This window comes from Plasmodium malariae, assembly GCF_900090045.1.
Source record: "Plasmodium malariae genome assembly, chromosome: 8".
Classification (NCBI taxonomy): Eukaryota; Apicomplexa; class Aconoidasida; order Haemosporida; family Plasmodiidae; genus Plasmodium; species Plasmodium malariae.
This window is the reverse complement of record NC_041782.1, coordinates 1-19,056: the sequence shown is the minus strand read 5'-3', so window position 1 is coordinate 19,056 and position 19,056 is coordinate 1. Positions and strand designations below refer to the sequence as shown.

Below are 19,056 nucleotides of genomic sequence, written 5' to 3'. Positions count from 1 at the left end.
TATACATCTGAAATTGTATTTTTTTATTTTGAAAATATATATTAATTATTGTATTTTGTTTTAAAAATGAACTTATTTAGCTTTTATTTATGTAATTTTTTATTCAGAATAATTCATAATATCATGGTACAATCGTATATATATTGATATAAATTGTGGAAATAAATAATATTATATAAATACAATTGAAATATACAATAACGTAATATTTTAAGTTTCCAGTATTTAAAAGAAGTAAAACGATGTGTGTACTTTTATAATTTTAGTGTATAACAATCCTTTCAGGTATTTTAGATATAATTAATAAAAATATACTTAAGAAGCTCTTTATATATAATATAATTTATTTATTAAGAATACATTTATTAAAGCATAATATTTTTTTCATTAATTAAAATTTTTATATCAGTAAAAGAAACTATTTTAACATTAAATGGATATTATGTACTAGAATAACTCTCAAAGTTGGATAAATACATTAGTATATCATAATTTTCATCCTGAAATATGATCTACGTTCATAAAAAATATTATTATTTTGAAAAAAAATATACAAGTGGATAATAATTTCTTTGATAAGTAAGTTAAAATTCTTATGAATATATTGTAATAAAAATTAGTATTTATGTTTATATAACCTTGATATTAACTGCTTTATTATATATTACCGCAAGATCATATAATATTGATATATATGAATATTTTACAAAATAATAATTTATTATAATTTACTAAAGCATTACTAACCTAATTATTTTTATATTTTTTTCAAAATTAAATGCTTGAGTTTTTTATGACATATATGGTAATTTCAAATATAATAATCACGTATATTTAAAAATATGTTCCTACTAATGAATATCAATTTAATTTTTAAGATAAATATAAAATTATACATAACATAATAAAAGATCATGGGCTCTTGTTTTTTATATTTAGAAAGATATATTAATTAAAAACGTTATATTATTGAACACAGATATGCTATAATAAAATAGAATCTATAAGGGAGTTCATATGGGCACGTATTGGGTTTATAATAAACGAAAATATTGAAATATTTTTATTTTAATGATTCGTTTCTTTAGAAGAACAATGACTTTTTATTTATTGAAATTATTTAAGTATTTATACATTTCGTATTTTTTTCTTAATTTTCGTAATGGCCTTAAAAGAGAGTTAACGTCATTTAAAACATATGAAAATATTAGTAATGAAAGAAAGAGTTAATGTCAAATTCAGTGCAATTCAAGTGTACATTTGAAAGATTGGGAGGAATAAACGGATTTGTATGTTTACATCACAAACCACAGTACTACTGATACTTATTCTAGTAGTTCTGATGGTTTTATGTATTGGGGATATTGTAAATACCTTAATTCAATTAAATCACTATATAACATGCACAGAATGAATTGTTGTAATTAATTTTGGAAGGATATTTGCAAAGGTTATTTTAATTGTGAAGAAGACTATAATCACAATTATTTAATAAATAAATTTTATTTTGAGAAAAGCAATATTTCAAATTCTCAAAAAATTCTGTTACACACAACTCCGAGGTGTAAAGAGTGAAAGCGAGAATTTTCAAGCAGAAGAAATCATTACTTTTAACTCAATTGGATACAATCAGAGGGGGTAGTCCTTATGGTAAGTAAGTATAGTCATGTATGAGCATACCAATAAAACCAGAGGTTTCTAAAAAAAATGAATAAATGAGAAAATATTGAAGTGATGCCTGAATTAGGTGTTACTGAATGTGCGCATAAAGTGCTAGTGTTCAGTGATATATAAGAAAAAGTAAATGCTGGAAGTAATATATCGGATAAGGAAACTAATGTTTAAAAATCTGAAAGAAAAGGAGTAGCTAAGTGTTTCTTTTTCTTTATTAGATAGAAAGATTGTTATAGTTTTTCAAAATTTGTTGCATTAGAAGTTTTACAAAATTCTCCGTCTCCGGTACGAAGCCCAATATTAACAGTAGCAGAGGCCCACAAAAGAGGAACCAATAAATTAAAGTTGAATTATACAGAAGATTTATAAAAATTTAAAAAACGTTTGAACATTGTTGATGATAACATTAATACTTAAGTAAGTTTAAATAATATGTCTATATCTATTTCATTCTCTCTAGGTATATCAGTTGCTCATATTCTAGCAGTAATTATCGTTTTTCTCCTTTTTTACAGAGTATATACAAATTACATATTAATATATAAATATTTTATAATGCTGTATATAATTAAATTTCCTTAAAAATTTATAATTATAAAGTAAATCTATATTATATTTTTTCTATATTATGCATTTTTATATTAGTTTACTCCCTTATCTTCATAGTTATATAAACGGACAAAAGAGAGAAAAATAAAGAGTTATTCATGTAAAAATATAAGGAAATCATCATAAGCTTGTACATCAAGCAGTTTTGGCAGATATCCTAAAAGATATCTAGTAATTAGAACTTGTCCTCTTACTTAAGTTACTTTGTGTTAGTATAACCCATATAACGAAGTGAATTAGAATATGAGTATTTAAAAAATAATAAATTATAATTTATAAGTAATGTTATTTTATAAGAACAAAATAAAATAAGGAAAAAGAAAAAGTTCAAATTAAAAGGATAAAAACATATTTATAAATATCATAGAACTAATGTGTGAAAGTTATAAAGTATTCATATAGTAATGTCATAAAGAAATAAAAAAATACATAAACAAGAAAATAAATAAACATAAAAATTTTGTATGATATTATAAACTATATAACGTAAACGTAAATAAAATATGTTTTCCTTAAATTAATAATACAAAATGACACATATTTTACATATGATAAAATTAACAATAAATTATTATCAATAAATAGATTAGAATATATTGATAAATATTAGATATAAAGAAAAAAAATTTGAAGATTTAACAAATTTTATTATAAATATATTTCTAAAACTATAAAAAAGTATAAATAGTGTTTTATAATTTATATTCTAAGTAATTATAAATAATGTACTTATTAAAAAATGTGATAAAAAAAATCATTGGTTGATATCGTAAAGAGAACATTGAATAATCAAATATTATGTACAATGATAAATTTGTTTTACAAAATTCCGTTATAGAATAATTATAAATGAAGGTAAATAATAAAAATAATATCATGAAAATATCTATATATATAATTTATACATTTCCTTTTTTTGTATATATAAATAATAATTAGTGTTTATATTTTTTGATTTTATTCTTTACTTTTTGTTGTAAGGTTCCTTTTATTTAACAAATTATTATATTTAGATGTATTTTTATATAAACTAATATAAAAAATTTATAATAAAATAAAATGGACTTTATGATTATATATAATTTTTTTTAATTACTTTAGTATATAATAATTAACAAAAATATTCTGATAAAATTTATATTAACATAATATATTAATAACACATGAAATTCTTTTATTTTTATGTAGTATTCGTAATTATTATGGCAAGTTAAATAAGAACAAAATTTGTAATAAAATTAAAAATAAATAACACATGAAAATTAGTAATTGAATTCATATAATATTTAATGTATGATTTTATATGACTTCTTAAAATATTAAATAAATTATAATATAAATATAATTATGACTACGTCATAAATAAAAATATAAATTGAAAGATATGGATGTTTCTCTGTGCGCGGCATATTTTTAAAAGATATTTTTTTATTCTGAAGATTTTAAGAAATGAATTTTTATAAATAATTTACAAAAATAAAGTATATATATCTATACCTATATAGTGGAATGCATTTTGTATTATATTTAAATTATAAACTCAAAAAGAAAATATTTGTCAAAGAATGACTAATGATAGTGAATGAGTGTAATAATGAAAATTTTTTATTATTGTTAAAATACAAAATATTTGTTTTAGAAAATAATAATATAAAATTTATTTTTTAATTTTTTTTACGTATTTTAGCAGAAAACTATGCATAATTATAATATTACAAATTTATTTTATACACTATTTATTTCATATATTATTATATGAACCATTTTTTTTTAGAGAAAATGAATGTAACAAAGTGCTAGAATGTTTTTATTATGTATATGTAAATTTGAATAACTTTTTGATAAATTAATAAATTATATCATATATTATGTACAAAATAAAATAGAAACAAAAAAAATTTACACATAAATATAATCTTTTATTTACTAATGAACAAATCAAAAAGTAAGAGACATTTAACATAATAAAAAAAAATAAAATAAATATGAGCATTTAATAAAATAAAGCTCCCATTAAATAAATGATTAATGAATGAATTTTTTTGAATATATGACATTATATGTGAGGATATTTTTGTTCTTATTAATATAATTTTGTCCATAATATTATTAGCGACTCTATATTAATTTTTTTAAAGATCATAATTTTTTTACAATTGAACATTCTTAGGAATACTTATATTTATGTAACAATAATATAAACTATTTTGTAATTAAAAGTCGAAAATAATAATAAAAAAATATGTAATTCTAATAGCTAAGAGTAATCGGTATGTGTATATAGAACTGTTTGAAGAAATGAATAAAAATTAATTATATATGTAAGAGAGGTATCATAAAGATATATAATAATAAATTATATTACTAATGATATATTTAAAAATGTTAAAATTAGGGTTATGTAATAACATTAATGATAATGTAAAAATAATGTCTTCTTATTGCAATATATACATAAAAAATAAAATTATATAATTTTAAACTAATAAAAAAGAAGTTATTAATATTTTCAAAATATAATTTATTCAATACAATATTTGTGATAGTTAAGGTTAAAGCAGTTTACCTTTTTTTGTATTATGATAAAAAATACAAAAAAATATTTATTGAATATATTAATTACTCCTTAAATTTAATGTCAAAAATAGTTATAAACATTTCACAATGAAAGGAGGTATTAAGTAAATTATATTTTCTTAATACTAATATATTTAAGGAATTTTTTTCATTATAAGCTTTCTTTTGATGAGTACAAACTATGCAAAGCTGATTTTATCCTAATTTTATGGTAAATAGATTTATATCAATATTTCTAAATGTCACATAATAATGAAAAGTTAAGAATAATATAAATAAATATATCTTTAAATAATAAATTATATGTAACATCATATTATTTTCATCATTTGATTAATATAATCATAATAATACAATATCTATTATTTATTGTAAATTTATAAAAATATTAATGAATAATCTTTAATATAAGTAATAATATGATGGTATATATATTAATATTTTTAATTAAAAACTTTTGAAAATAAATTTAACAATCATATTTTACTAATTATAAAAACATAATATTCCAATAAGGTGGTATAGAGAGATATTCGACGTAAATCGTATATATTAAAGAAATAACTCTTTATATATCGAGATAAATGTATATAAGATATATTTATTTTAATTTTTAATTCTAAGTTACAGAAATTTATACTATTAAATATTAAAATAATATTTAAATAAATAAATTTTTCTCAAAAGCATGATATGAATTTTAAGTTCAATACATATTTTCCTGATTTTTACATTTACAATGATATTATAAGTAACTTAACTAAGAGAGTAATTTATTAGGAAAATGCAACTATATATATATGAACATATCTAGTTGAATATGTTAGGTAAAAATTCCTTACATTAATTATGAAGAAACCATTTAATAAATAATATATTTTTAAGAATGTTAAATGATGAAATTGTATTCCTTCTTACATGTAATATCTTGCTATATGTATTTTAGGAGAAATATTAAATTTATGATATGTAATTATAATTTGTATCATTTTAATATAAGAACAAATTTAAAAATATTATAATTCATTTTTTATTATTATATAAAATTATCTATTGTACTGATTACGTAACATATATAAGTGTTTCTACTACATAAGTATAATTATGTTATAATAAATTGTACTTTATAAAATTGTAAAAATGATTCCTACTAAATAATAAAGTTTTACATTTTAGAATCTTTAATAAAACTTATGAAAATTATGAATATATTATGTATTTTCATATATAATATATAAATAAATATGCTTTTAGAATGTTTTTTATTCCCCCATTTTGAATATTCCAAGATTGAAGATATGTCTTAAAATGCCCAGTGTACTACAGGTTTATAACTTTTTAAATTGAGAATTATGCATATTCAGTGGAATATTCTTTTTCTCATGAACTACGTTAATAAAATAAATATGAGAAATAAGGCTTTTCTAATTATGTACAATTTTTTTTTTTTTTTATTTACTCTAAGGAAAATTTTATACAAGCACTACCATCCAAAATTTATTATAGACAAAATTTTGAGAAAGAATTCGATTATTGCTTCGGGTCTGATGAAAAGAGAAAATTTAAAGAAGAAAGATCTAAATTAAATATATATGAGAAAATTAACAGTATTGAAAATAGGCTTGTGAATGCTTTATGTCACGTAGCTTTTACTAATGAAGGAGATGAATGTAAAGAAAAATGTCGAAATTTGTACTATTGGTTAGGCAATGAATTATTATTAAATAATATAGAGGAAAATTCATTTTCAGATGTTATTGGAATACTTATTAAAATTTCAAATGCTCTTTATGAGCGTGGTAAATGCAAATGTAATTTTTTTACAGATGTTAATAAGGAGAAGTTTGAAAAAATGAAGATTGTGTATGATTATTGTAAAGATCACGACAATATTGAGAATACACTCAAAGAATATAATAATATATGTGACAGTGAATTTAATGCTTATCTTCTTAAAGCTAATAGTGCTTATAATGAAATATATAAATGTACAGAAACAAAATTTGAATCGTATTGTATGCAACTCAAAACACATGTTTCTAGTTGTTTTGAAAAAAAGCTATTACCTTTGACATGTAAAATAGAGGAGGTGTCCCCAGAAGACCGAGTTTCAAGCCGTTATGGTACTACTTATATTGACCCAGAACACGTAATTAATGTATCTGCCTTTAGTTCATCTCAAATTTTTCTGTTCTTTGTTCTACCCTTTGTTGGCATTTTCTTCATTGGCTTCCTACTATATAAAGTAATTATTAATATTATTTATATAATTAAATAACTTAATTTACTTCCATTTATATTTGTTTAATACATAAACAAATAAAAAGTAACAATGAAATAATTATTATATAATCATCTTGTATATATCTTTTGAATAATAGTTTACTCCAATTGTACCATGGATACATACTAAAGTATTAAAGAAAAAATCAATTAGACGTAATTTTGATGAAATGGATATACTAGAATTAACAGAATACACGAATGAACAAAGAAAATCAAATTTAGGTAGAAAACAATTAAATGTAGCATATCATGCCGCATGAGTAATCTTTTACGAAATGTATATATTAACTTTATATTAAGAATAATAATTTTAACAAGAACATTTGACCATACATTCTTCTATTAGAAAAAAAAAAAAAATATACATAAATTAGAACGTCTATATCAGTAGACAGAAAATTATGATATAGCAACTGATATTATAATTTACAGTAAATAAGAATACATTATTGATATATTATCATTGTAAAAAAAGTTATTAAATAAAATATATAGAGAATTAAAATTAATAAAAAAAAGGAGTGTTAAATTCGAAATTTCCATGTTTTTCGTTCTTTTAATTTATGTATTATTAGTCAAAATGCAATTAAAAATGAATTAAAATATTTGGATTTTTGAAGTTTATGAAAATTAAATATTTTTTACATATAGTAGTATAGTGGAAACTCACAACTTAAAGTAGAAATAGCCATAGAAGGTATAGTTAATTCTTTGAAATAGTACATTGTAAATAATAGTTATTATGACAAAAGTAATGTGCACCGTATAATACAGGTCATATAAAATGCATCAGTAGTACAATAAATAATATACAATAAAATAAATGATTATATATATTATAAATTCTGAAATATATAACCTAATTTTGGAAATAGCATATTCTGTTAAATTAAATGAAATAACTTTTTATATGAATATGGAAATATAAGTTTTTCATTAGCTCTTAATATTCATAACATAAATTTACATGGTAAAAATAATAAATATAATTTGTTTAATTTTTATTATGAATAATTCTTTAAATAAAAGCTACAACTATATAATATTCTTTATATTTTTACATTAGAGAAAAATGTTATACAAAAATAAAATAAATCATGAAAATAATAACAATTTTATAAGACATCACAGAAAAAAGTGATTTCAGCATTTTCATTGATAAAAATGGTATTCCTAAACATAACATTATAGAAATATCTACTGAATGTAATTATCTGTAATTAATAAAGTTTTTATTTTTTATTATATATAAAATGATGATAAACAAAAAGTTATATAAAATAAAAATGATTAAAAATATTTTATCATTTTTGTAATTTTATATTATATAGATATTGTTTCTTAAAAATATATTATATATAGTCAAAATATAAATATATAAGGAAACATATTTGGTCAATATATATATAATGTATTATTAAATTTATTGAAGAAAAATTAAAAGAAAAAGCATAATATTATAGAGAATAATATATATCAGCGCTATTATAAAAGAATAGAATAATTTAATAAAATCAATGATCCCATAAAACTATCTATGGATGACAGAAAAAAAAAATTATTACAATTATTTTACAATAAAATACAAAATTGTTGAACTTTGAAATATATATTATCATAGGAAATATATACTGTAAAATTAGGATATTAGTAATGTGTAAGGGTTAAAAAATGAAAAAAGTATATTATACAAAAATTGAATTATATATATAAATAAAATAAATTAAGCTTTATATAAATTATGTAATAAAAATAGTAAGAAAAGTTAACAAAAAAAATAAAAATAGAAGAATAACTGAAAAATATTCATTATATATACACCTTAGATCTACAATTTCTTTTTTTCTTTTATAATTTAGTTTTTACAAAAGTAATTTTCCTAGGAAAACTGCTATAAATTATCATTATATTATTAAAATAATACATTTAATATATAATATTTTTATATCTATCTACAACGCTAAATGAATCAAAGTATAAGGAATAAAAACATACAAATATAAATATTTTTGTTCTCAAAGTTATATTTCATAATACATCAAATTTATTTTATTTACATTAGTTGCACAAGAGTTACTATTTAATATATTATTTTGAGAGTATTTATGTATAAATCATAAATGCCTTATTTCAATGTCGTTAATATTTAAAAGAAAAATATTCATACATAAAAAAATTTCCTGAGTTTTAGTAAATTTTTTGTATATAAAATTTTGTATTTTTAAACTGTATTATTTTATATTGTAAATTCTTCCATATAAAATTACGCATTTATTAATGCTATAAACTTCAGTATATCTTCATTATAATCTTAAGTTTTATTTGGAGTAAATGACTTAATTATATAAAAATAATAAATGACTTTAAATTTATATACGATCTTTTTACGTGATATTTATTTTTCTTAAAATTGGTATTCTTAAACTCAAATTAACATAAAGGATTAAGGCCAATATTTTTTTTGGTAATTGTGCGATTTGCATATATAAAAATGCATACCTTAGAATATAAAACAGCTTAAATATTTAATTTGTTTTTGAAAAATTATAGTTCGAGCTAGAATAATTAAGGTATATATATAGATAAATGAAAGTAAAAAGGTTCACTGCATTACAAAAAAACATTTTAATATATATCTTAGTACTTTTTCATTTTTGTGTTACTATTAAATGTTACAATGTTTTAAGTAATTATATTCTTTTTCGCAAAATCCATACTTGTGTGTATAAAATAATTTTAGTTTATGTTTCAAAATACTTGTAGGAAATTTCGAATAAATTAGTATAAACATAATATTTAGCTATAATATATATAAGAGATCATTAATTTTGACTAATAAAGTATATCACAAATAAATTAAATGATTCATACATTAAGGATAATATTAGTGAAGTTAATAAATTGTTGATTTAGTTTAGTTTTACAAAAATTATTAGTATTTCTATGAAAAATTAAATTGAAAACCAAAATGATTATTATTTTTATTCAAGATAGTGTTAAAAAAATGCATTACTAATCCATGATTATTCTGCATTTAAACATTTTATACTAAAATCACTTCTTTTTTTTTCAAATATATTTCTTGTAAATATATATATTTAATTAAAAAAAAATTGAGTTGAGTATTTGGAATCATTTCATTTAGAAATAATGATATAAATTAAACTTAATTAAGAATAATAATTATTAAAAATTATTTTACAATAATAAAAAATTAGTCATTGTTTTCCATTAAAATACATATTTTCTCATCAATTATATAGTACAAAATTCATTATATTTTTTTAATAACATTATACTCTATAAAGTAATGTACGTTCTTAAGAAGTAACTAAATTATCTGTTATAAATAACGTAATATATAATGTTATTTTTTTATCAATTATTATAACAATTACGTTAATTGTATTATTAATATTATTAAGAATATTAGCATGTTCTTCTAAAATATAATGTTTATAATATTAGCTTTATTAATGGGATAACATCCTTTAAATTAGTATTTAATGTTTTAATATCTTGAGAAATGTATAATACATACATTATGTACCTCCTATATATTCTATATAAACTCAATATTACTAAATTTAAAAGGAACATATAATTTTCTTTTTATTTTATTTTGAAAAAGGATTAAAAAAAAATTATTTAATCGATGCATTATGTTAAGTAAAGAAATAATATATTTTGAATATTTATGAATGTATTGAAGTTATTTTATTTAAATAAACGTTTATTTTTTTTTAACAACTTTAACATAAACTATTTGTACTATAATTTTTCGATTATTTCTTTTTGTAAATATAATATTCATTATTTTTATATATTTTTTATAAAGTATAAACGTAGCAATTAGAAAAAAGCTTTAAAAAAAAAAATAGCAAACTTTATATTTGCAACTATATTATAAAATTATTATTTTTTTTTTAATATATAAATCAGAATATTAATGATACGTATCATGGAAGAAAAAATTATGTTAATATTATTCATTAAAATTGTTGCGTTTATCCTTTTAACTTGGATATGTTACTTTAACATTGATATAGTACGATAATATTATTTAAGTAATTTGTATTGTTTTTATTCTTTGTATATTATATTTATTAATGATTTTTTTTATTCTTTAATTTTTGCATTCTAATAAATAGTACATATTTACATTTTTCTTTTATTTTAGAAAATGTCTAACAAATTCTTGAATGAGAACTGTGGATTTGATAGAAAATCAGATACAAGAAATTATCGATTACTAGCAAAATATAAGCAAGATAGGAATTCAAGTAATTTAGTGTTAAAAGATATTACAACTAATAATGGAGAATGCAAAAGTATAAATCTATCTAATAATAGAAAATGGGATAAAAGAAAAAAAGAACAATTTAATAGAAGTTTATTAAATAAGTCCCAATACTATACAGAAATTATCGATTATGATAATGGAATGTTTGATGGAAAGCATTTTCATTTTCAAAAAAAATGGATCAGAAAAAAAGATTATGATCATTTTTTTGAAAAAAAAAGAAGAATTGGAAATATAGCTTTAAATAAAATAAAATTTAAAAATTACCGATTTGGAGTTGCTATATTGTTTATTTTTTTTCTTTTAGGAATAGGATTACCTATATTACGTGGATTCCATTTATCCTCGTTGAGTACACCTGCTCAAGGTAATGGAGGCGATATAGATACTGTAATTTTAGGGTTTCTTAAAAATACATTAGGTTTACAAAATGAAGCACATGCTTATATAATATTATATGCAGTAACTTTATTATGTTAGCGGTCTTAATTATAATAGGGATTTATAAGATCTTGAGAAATAATGAAAGATATCAAAAAATTAAGTTGATAAATGAGGGATATGAATAATATTATGTATTTTTCTGTAAGCAAGTTATTAATACGATGTTATATCTGTGATATATTTAGTGATATATTCTTAATAGAAATAACTATGATTTACATAATTTTATCATTACAGATATGTATACTTTGAATTCTTGATGCATCAAAGTAAAAATGCATGATTTTCAATTTTTTTTTTGAATTAGTATATTTTAATGTTTTATAATAGTCATTTTGATGTGTTAACCATTATTACATACATTTGACGTAAAATATTTATTTTTGTATTCATATATATATTCACGTAAAATATGTGAATGTGTTTTAAAAGAAATAAATAATATTACCATATATATACTTTTAAAATTTTTTTGTAATATTTTATATATTAACTAATAATAAGTGCGTGCTATCTATTGTTTTGTTCTCATATAAAATTATTATTTATTTTGTTTATTATGAAAATACATTATTATTTTTAAGAAATCAATAAATGTGAATTATTTTAGAATTAATAAAAGGATTTAGACGCATTTATTTATACTGATAAGTACATTTATATATTTTTAATTTATGAAAAATCTTAATATTTTATTCTATATTTTGTATATTATGTAAAATATTTTTTAGAATGTACTAACGGTAGAAATCTTTTTAAGAGAATTTCATTTTTGTTTTTCGGTAATATAAATGTGAAATAATTAAAATATAATAAAGAAATATTTTTTTTTATATCGATTATATATAATTATTTACTAACTTCTTTATTCTAAAACACTACAATTATATAAATAATTAAATGTATTTATCATTTTATTATTGTTCGTAATTGTACAGTTATCTCTATTTTAAATAAAATATTTTAATACATATTACAATAAACGTTAATAGATAAATATATATTGTTTTTATTTTTCATGTTATTCAAGAATTAAATTAATGAATTATGTTTAACTATATATGGTTTGATAATATAAGGAAAACTTTTTTTTTTTTGTCTAATTATTATATATTTCTAAAAATGCATTATATTTATGTAACAATGTAAGCTATTATTTGGGGTAATTAAACTACATTTATATATTCTACAAGCGTTTATGATGAGTGCGTACTATTTTTTACATTTTTTTTATAATTTATAGGTTTATAAATATATTATGTAATTATTAATTATTATTTTAAAGATATATAAAAATGCATATAGTTTGTATTGATTATTACATATTATTTCATATTTATAAATATAATTTTTTAAATAAAGTAATAGCATAAAAAACAAGAATACTTCTAGAAAACAAGGATTATTCTTTCATGTATAATTTATAAATATATGTTTATGATTTATGCTTCATGGTTTGGGATTAGAATACTGCTAGAAAATAATCAAATTGTATTAGTGTTATTTCTTATTTAGTAGAAATATTATGTATTGAAATATTCATTTTATATATTATTATGTTATTTTAATAATTAATATAATTGTCATATTAAATATTTTCTTATTAATGCTACATAATTTCTTAGTTAAATGTATTATATATATATTAATTAAATATCTATTATAAAAATATGTCAAAAAGATATTTCATATAATAATATTATTAATGGAATTAGAATAATTCATTACAATAAGGAATTTGTTCACATGTTAAAGCAATTATTACAAAAACTGCAATATATCTGGTCTTGGTATTTTTTCTAAATATATATATTTATATATGAAAAAAAAAAAGAAGGAAAAATAACAAGATAAATTTAAAAATATTTTATATATAAATAACGGTATGGACTAAATTAAAAATTATAAATTCAAAAATTATTATGAAAAAGTAAGAAATTATAATTTATTAACCTTTCAAATAAAAATTTTTTATAGATTTGTTAGTATATTATATATTCTCATTTTGTAAATAGATTATATGCTGTAAAAGAATAAATGTTTTTATGTAGTAATCAATGTAAGCAGTATAAATAATATAACGAAAAATGTTGTACTAAGATTTTTTTATTTATATATAATAAATACTATTATGTTAATATTATAATTAATGTTATTTAAGAATTATAAATTACGATTACTAAACGTACATTTGACAAATTTAAATTTTTTGGAAAAGAAAATTTCTTAAATTAGTTATTATTATCTTAATATATGGAACATCGTGTTATATATATTCTATCCAAACTGTAGGATATATATTCTGTACTCTACATGAATTGAATATACAGAATTATTAAGAAATCTTATATTTTCTTTTTGAAGTAAATTTATAAGAAATTATTAATTACTCTACTAGATTAATTTATTAAAGTTTATATTTTGAATATTTATGAAACTGTTCATATTATTTTATTTTAATGAAAATTAATTTTTTTTAAAATAAAGTTAAAAAAAATACTATAATATATTTTTAAATTTATTTCAACTTAATTCTATCGTCAAAAGCGTCATTGTCATATATATTTCATTTCGTTTTTACGAAGAATTAATATAAATTTTTTTTTTTTATAGTTTGAGTATACTTTATTATTGGTCGAATATTATATTATTGTTAATATTTTTTTTACTGAATATATTACGATATTGAGAACTAAATCATGAAAAAAAAAATTAGGCTCCTTTTTTTTATTAAAATTTGTATCTTAATATATTGGATATATCATTTTTCCTATGATAGGGTAAGATAGTGTTATTTGCGGGTTCATACATCATTAATATTTCTTCCATTTATTTTTATTAATACTATTTTCTAGAATATATATATTTTTTTCTGTAAATAATAAATGTTTACTTTGATTTTTAGGTTATGTTTAATAAATTAACGTGCGCGAAGAAAAATAATGGGAGTAAATTGCGTCTAACAACTTATAGAGTACTGGCGAAATATAGACAAAATAAGGATTCGTGCATTCTAGGGTTAAGAAAAGAGATACAATACAATAAATTACATAGAAAAAAAGATATACATATAAATGATAAAGAGGAAACAGGAAAAAAGAAGACATCGAATGGATGTTCATTGAATAATTTGGGGGAATATAAACAAGCTCTGAAAAATAAATTTAATATATGTGAAACAAAAAAATATTCCCGTTTGGAAAAAAAAATATTCAAAGAACTTGATTATGTAGATTTTCTTAAAAATAGCAAGACAATCAGTGATAAGGTTTATAAAAATATAGTACTTAAAAAATGCGGAATAAAACTTGCTTTACCTTTATTATTGTTTTTTATGTTATCAATATCTCTCACATTGGACTTATTTGTGGGTTGTGGTATTGTTAATGAGCTGTATCGAATAATGATTGTGAATTATAAAGATGGATGGATCGAGACCTTATGTAATGGAATACGGGTTCCCCTTTTAAGAAAATGTTTGAGGGTGTTATTAAACTAACTAATGGGAATTTTTCCATTGTCATTTTAAAATTTTTTACTACTATAATATATTTCTTATCTTTCTTTGTATTGGGTATCACAATTATGTTAGGAATTGTATATTACCATAAAAAAGTTAATAAGTATGAAAAAATTAAGTTCAGAAAAAAGTAAAATATATAACAAAGTACTTAATTTTATATAAGGAAGCCTTTAATATGAGGTAATATATGTAATATGTTTAGAGATATGCTTAATATGCATATATAGGATTACATAATTTTATAAATATCCCCATGTATACTTTCTGCTTTTAATGTATAATAGTACAAAATTATGTTAAGTTCTTTTTAGTGAATTCAGATGTTTCGATGTTTTTCAATTATTATTTTAAGGAACTTTCTTAAACATAATTAAATATAACTTAATATATGTTTATATATGTTTGTATTTCAATTGATTCTTATGAAAAATGTTTTTTTGTTAAAATTCATATATAATGGGAAAATTAGTATAATATTATTTAAGTTGTATGTTAATATATGTTAGAGCTATATACGATAATACTTATTATTTTTTAATTGTTACATTCGAAAATTATGATTTGATGGTGATATTAAAAAAATGAATTATTAGTTCTAATTAAAGGATGTGTCTTTGTTTTATATGCAACAAAACAAAGCGAATCTGTTTTTTGCATAGATATATATATATCTTTTGATTTAAAAAAAACATAATATTCATTCTATAAAACAGGTTTTATGGAGAATGTACCATAAAATATATTCATCGTAATAAATTTTTTAATTTACGTTTACTTTTTTTTTTTTTGCAATGAATAAATGTGAATAAATATACAGTAAAATAATTCAATATTTAAGTATTAATTATTTATTATAGTTCAATAACTTTTGTAATACTAGTATTTACAATTAAATGAATTAGAAATATTATTTACTAGTGTTCAAGGGTTCATATTAATACAATTTTCTAAAATATATTAATTATATATATATTATTTTGAAGAGTAATATATTAACATACTATACATATTTTTTGTGTTTTACTATATTAGAGAATAAAATTCATTAATTAAGCGCGTATTTATATATTAATTCATAATATATTGAAATTTCTTTATTTTTGCTTTTTAATTTTTTAAAAATGAACTACTAAAAACATGTAATATATCTATAAAAATAAAAATTTTCAGAAAGCATAATGAAAATAAATACAGTCCTTACTATGATAATATAATTATATATAGATGAATGTAATAGATATGTTTTTTTTTCATACTTAAAGGTAATTATATTAAGTAAAATGTCACTTTTATTTTGAAGGAGTATACATATATATAGTATGCATTAACCATTATTAGTTTCTTCATAATAATAATGATAATATTATAAACACAATAATTATTAAAAAAACAGAGTTATTTTTTTATCCATATTGTATAAATAGATAAAATTTTTTTTTTATTTTTTTTGAAACGTATTAATAATACATATTTATTAGGTTATTATATATTTTATTTTTACAATGCTTAATTAAATAAGTATAAATTACAATATTATCTATACAATCATTTTGAAAGAATTTTAATTTATTATATTTATATTTTTTATAGATTCATATCAAAAATTATAATATATATTTAATAAATGATTTAATTAACTTTTTTACATAATCATTAAAAAGTACTGATTAGTCAATGAAATATTCAATGCATATTTTAATATAGTAAGAGAATATTTAGGACTTATATTATACTAGAATATATGGGAACACAATATGGAACAATTAAATATGTTCGTAGAAACAATTTTAAAAAAAAAGTATATATATTTTTTTTAATATTACGTATTATTACAATTTGTTAAAATATTATATTCGATTTAAATATTATATATATAAATATCTGAAATTATTTAATTTTGAGAATTCCTTTTTTTGTTTTTCTTATATTGATGTTTCTTCTAAATATATATATTTAATAAAGAAAACAAAACAGAATTATATATGGATGAATATAATATTTTTTATTTACAACTAATGCTATAAAACAAAAATAATTGAAAGTTATAATATGCAAATATTGTTGGAGAAATATAGAAAAATCTGTCATTAATCATTAAAATATATGTTAATTTATAGATAAGGTAGTAGCATATAAATTCTATTTTTTAAATATATTATATACTATAAAAAATTGTATATATTCAGGAATTACCTTTATTGTCTGTTATCATTAAAATAGCGTAAAATATAATTTTTTAAATATATTGTTACTATTATAATATTGTTTTAATAATAAAAATGTTTTAAGTATAAGAAGTGGTTCTTCTACAATATAATGTTTATGAATTTAGAACTGTAATTAGAATAAAATCCTTATTATTTTTACTTATTGTATTAATATATAGAACAAGGAATTATCTACATTCTCCAAGTTGTATATTCTATATATTCTCTATATTTCGAAATATTATGAAATAGTATATTTTTTATATTTTGATTGTATTTATTAAAGGAATAAAAAAAAAATGATTTAATTAGTGCACTTCATTAAATAATTAAATGTATGTTTTGAATATTTATAAATAAATTAAATATTTGTTTTTAACGCATATTATTTTTTAAAAGATAATATAAATATAAAAATTTTATAATATAATATTTATGTTACATTTCTTTGTACATGTTATAAATGAATAATAGTTCAGCAAATTTTATTAATTTATGTGAATCCATAATAATAACGTTATTTCAGAGGAATTACAGAATTTTTAATAATTAGAATTATGTTATTATTAACATTGTTTTTAGTTGATGTATAAAAATTTTATATATCTGTATCATGGAACAAAAATCATACTCCATCGTATTCATTAAATTTTCTGCATTTATTTTTTTAACTTGGATATGTTATATTAGTTGTGAAGTGGTATTACAATAATATTTACGGTTATTTGTATTATTTCTTTTTTCGTGTTCTATATTAATTCTTTTATAATGATGAAATTGTTAATTGCTCTTAATAATAATATTTACTATTTTTTTTTTTTAGAACAAGTTTACAGAATCATTCAGTGTTAACAGTAAAATTAGAATAAAATTAGATGCAAGAATACATCGATTACTGGCAAAGTATAAGCAGAATAGGGATTCATATATTGTAGAGCTAAATGATGTTATGCCAAATAGAGCTGAATACGAAAAAAAAAATATATCTAATAATAAAGAAGGAACCAAAGGAAAAAACAAAGAATACTATAAAAGCTCATTAAATAAGGCACAATTCTACACAGAAGTTATGGATTATAATAATGTAATGTTTGATGGAAAGCATTTTCATTTTGAAAAAAAATTTATCAGAAAAAAAGATTATGATGATTTTCTTCAAAATAGCAGAAGAATCCATGACATAGATTTAAAAAAAATAAAATTTAGAAGTTATAGTTTTGGAGTTATTATATTTATACTTTTTTGCTTGTTGGGAAAGGGTTGCCTATATTACGTGCATTAGATATGGGTGAGCAACCAATATTTGCATCATTTACTAGTTTGTGGAATCTTATAAAAGGAAATCTAGGAGATCAAATAGGAAGTTTAGGAGTAGAATTTCTTTATGGAATATTTATTTTGCTTCAGCATTTTAATGCTAGCTGTCATAAGTA

General features: G+C 18.8%; 4 protein-coding genes and 1 pseudogene across 4 annotated transcripts, besides 1 other annotated feature; all 5 read left to right on the top strand.

Annotated features, from left to right (window-relative positions):
- Positions 1-1,290: 1,290 nt before the first annotated feature.
- Positions 1,291-2,409, top strand: PmUG01_08010500 (annotated as a pseudogene).
- Positions 1,291-2,409: a sequence feature (PIR protein, pseudogene).
- Positions 2,410-6,168: 3,759 nt separating this feature from the next.
- Positions 6,169-7,406, top strand: PmUG01_08010400 (PIR protein; the record flags this gene model as incomplete). Its single annotated transcript, XM_029004273.1, has 3 exons — positions 6,169-6,186; positions 6,326-7,105; positions 7,242-7,406. 3 exons carry the CDS (start codon positions 6,169-6,171, stop codon positions 7,404-7,406), a joined length of 963 nt encoding a protein of 320 aa, XP_028860978.1.
- Positions 7,407-11,095: 3,689 nt separating this feature from the next.
- Positions 11,096-11,929, top strand: PmUG01_08010300 (fam-m protein; the record flags this gene model as incomplete). The annotated part of the gene is made up of 2 exons (XM_029004272.1): positions 11,096-11,194; positions 11,327-11,929. The coding sequence occupies 2 exons, from the start codon at positions 11,096-11,098 to the stop codon at positions 11,927-11,929; spliced, it is 702 nt and encodes a 233-aa protein (XP_028860977.1).
- A 2,663-nt stretch (positions 11,930-14,592) lies between these two features.
- Positions 14,593-15,392, top strand: PmUG01_08010200 (fam-l protein; the record flags this gene model as incomplete). The annotated part of the gene is made up of 2 exons (XM_029004271.1): positions 14,593-14,673; positions 14,799-15,392. The coding sequence occupies 2 exons, from the start codon at positions 14,593-14,595 to the stop codon at positions 15,390-15,392; spliced, it is 675 nt and encodes a 224-aa protein (XP_028860976.1).
- Positions 15,393-18,236: 2,844 nt separating this feature from the next.
- PmUG01_08010100 (fam-m protein) lies at positions 18,237-18,905 on the top strand (the record flags this gene model as incomplete). The annotated part of the gene is made up of 2 exons (XM_029004270.1): positions 18,237-18,323; positions 18,447-18,905. The coding sequence occupies 2 exons, from the start codon at positions 18,237-18,239 to the stop codon at positions 18,903-18,905; spliced, it is 546 nt and encodes a 181-aa protein (XP_028860975.1).
- Positions 18,906-19,056: the final 151 nt, after the last annotated feature.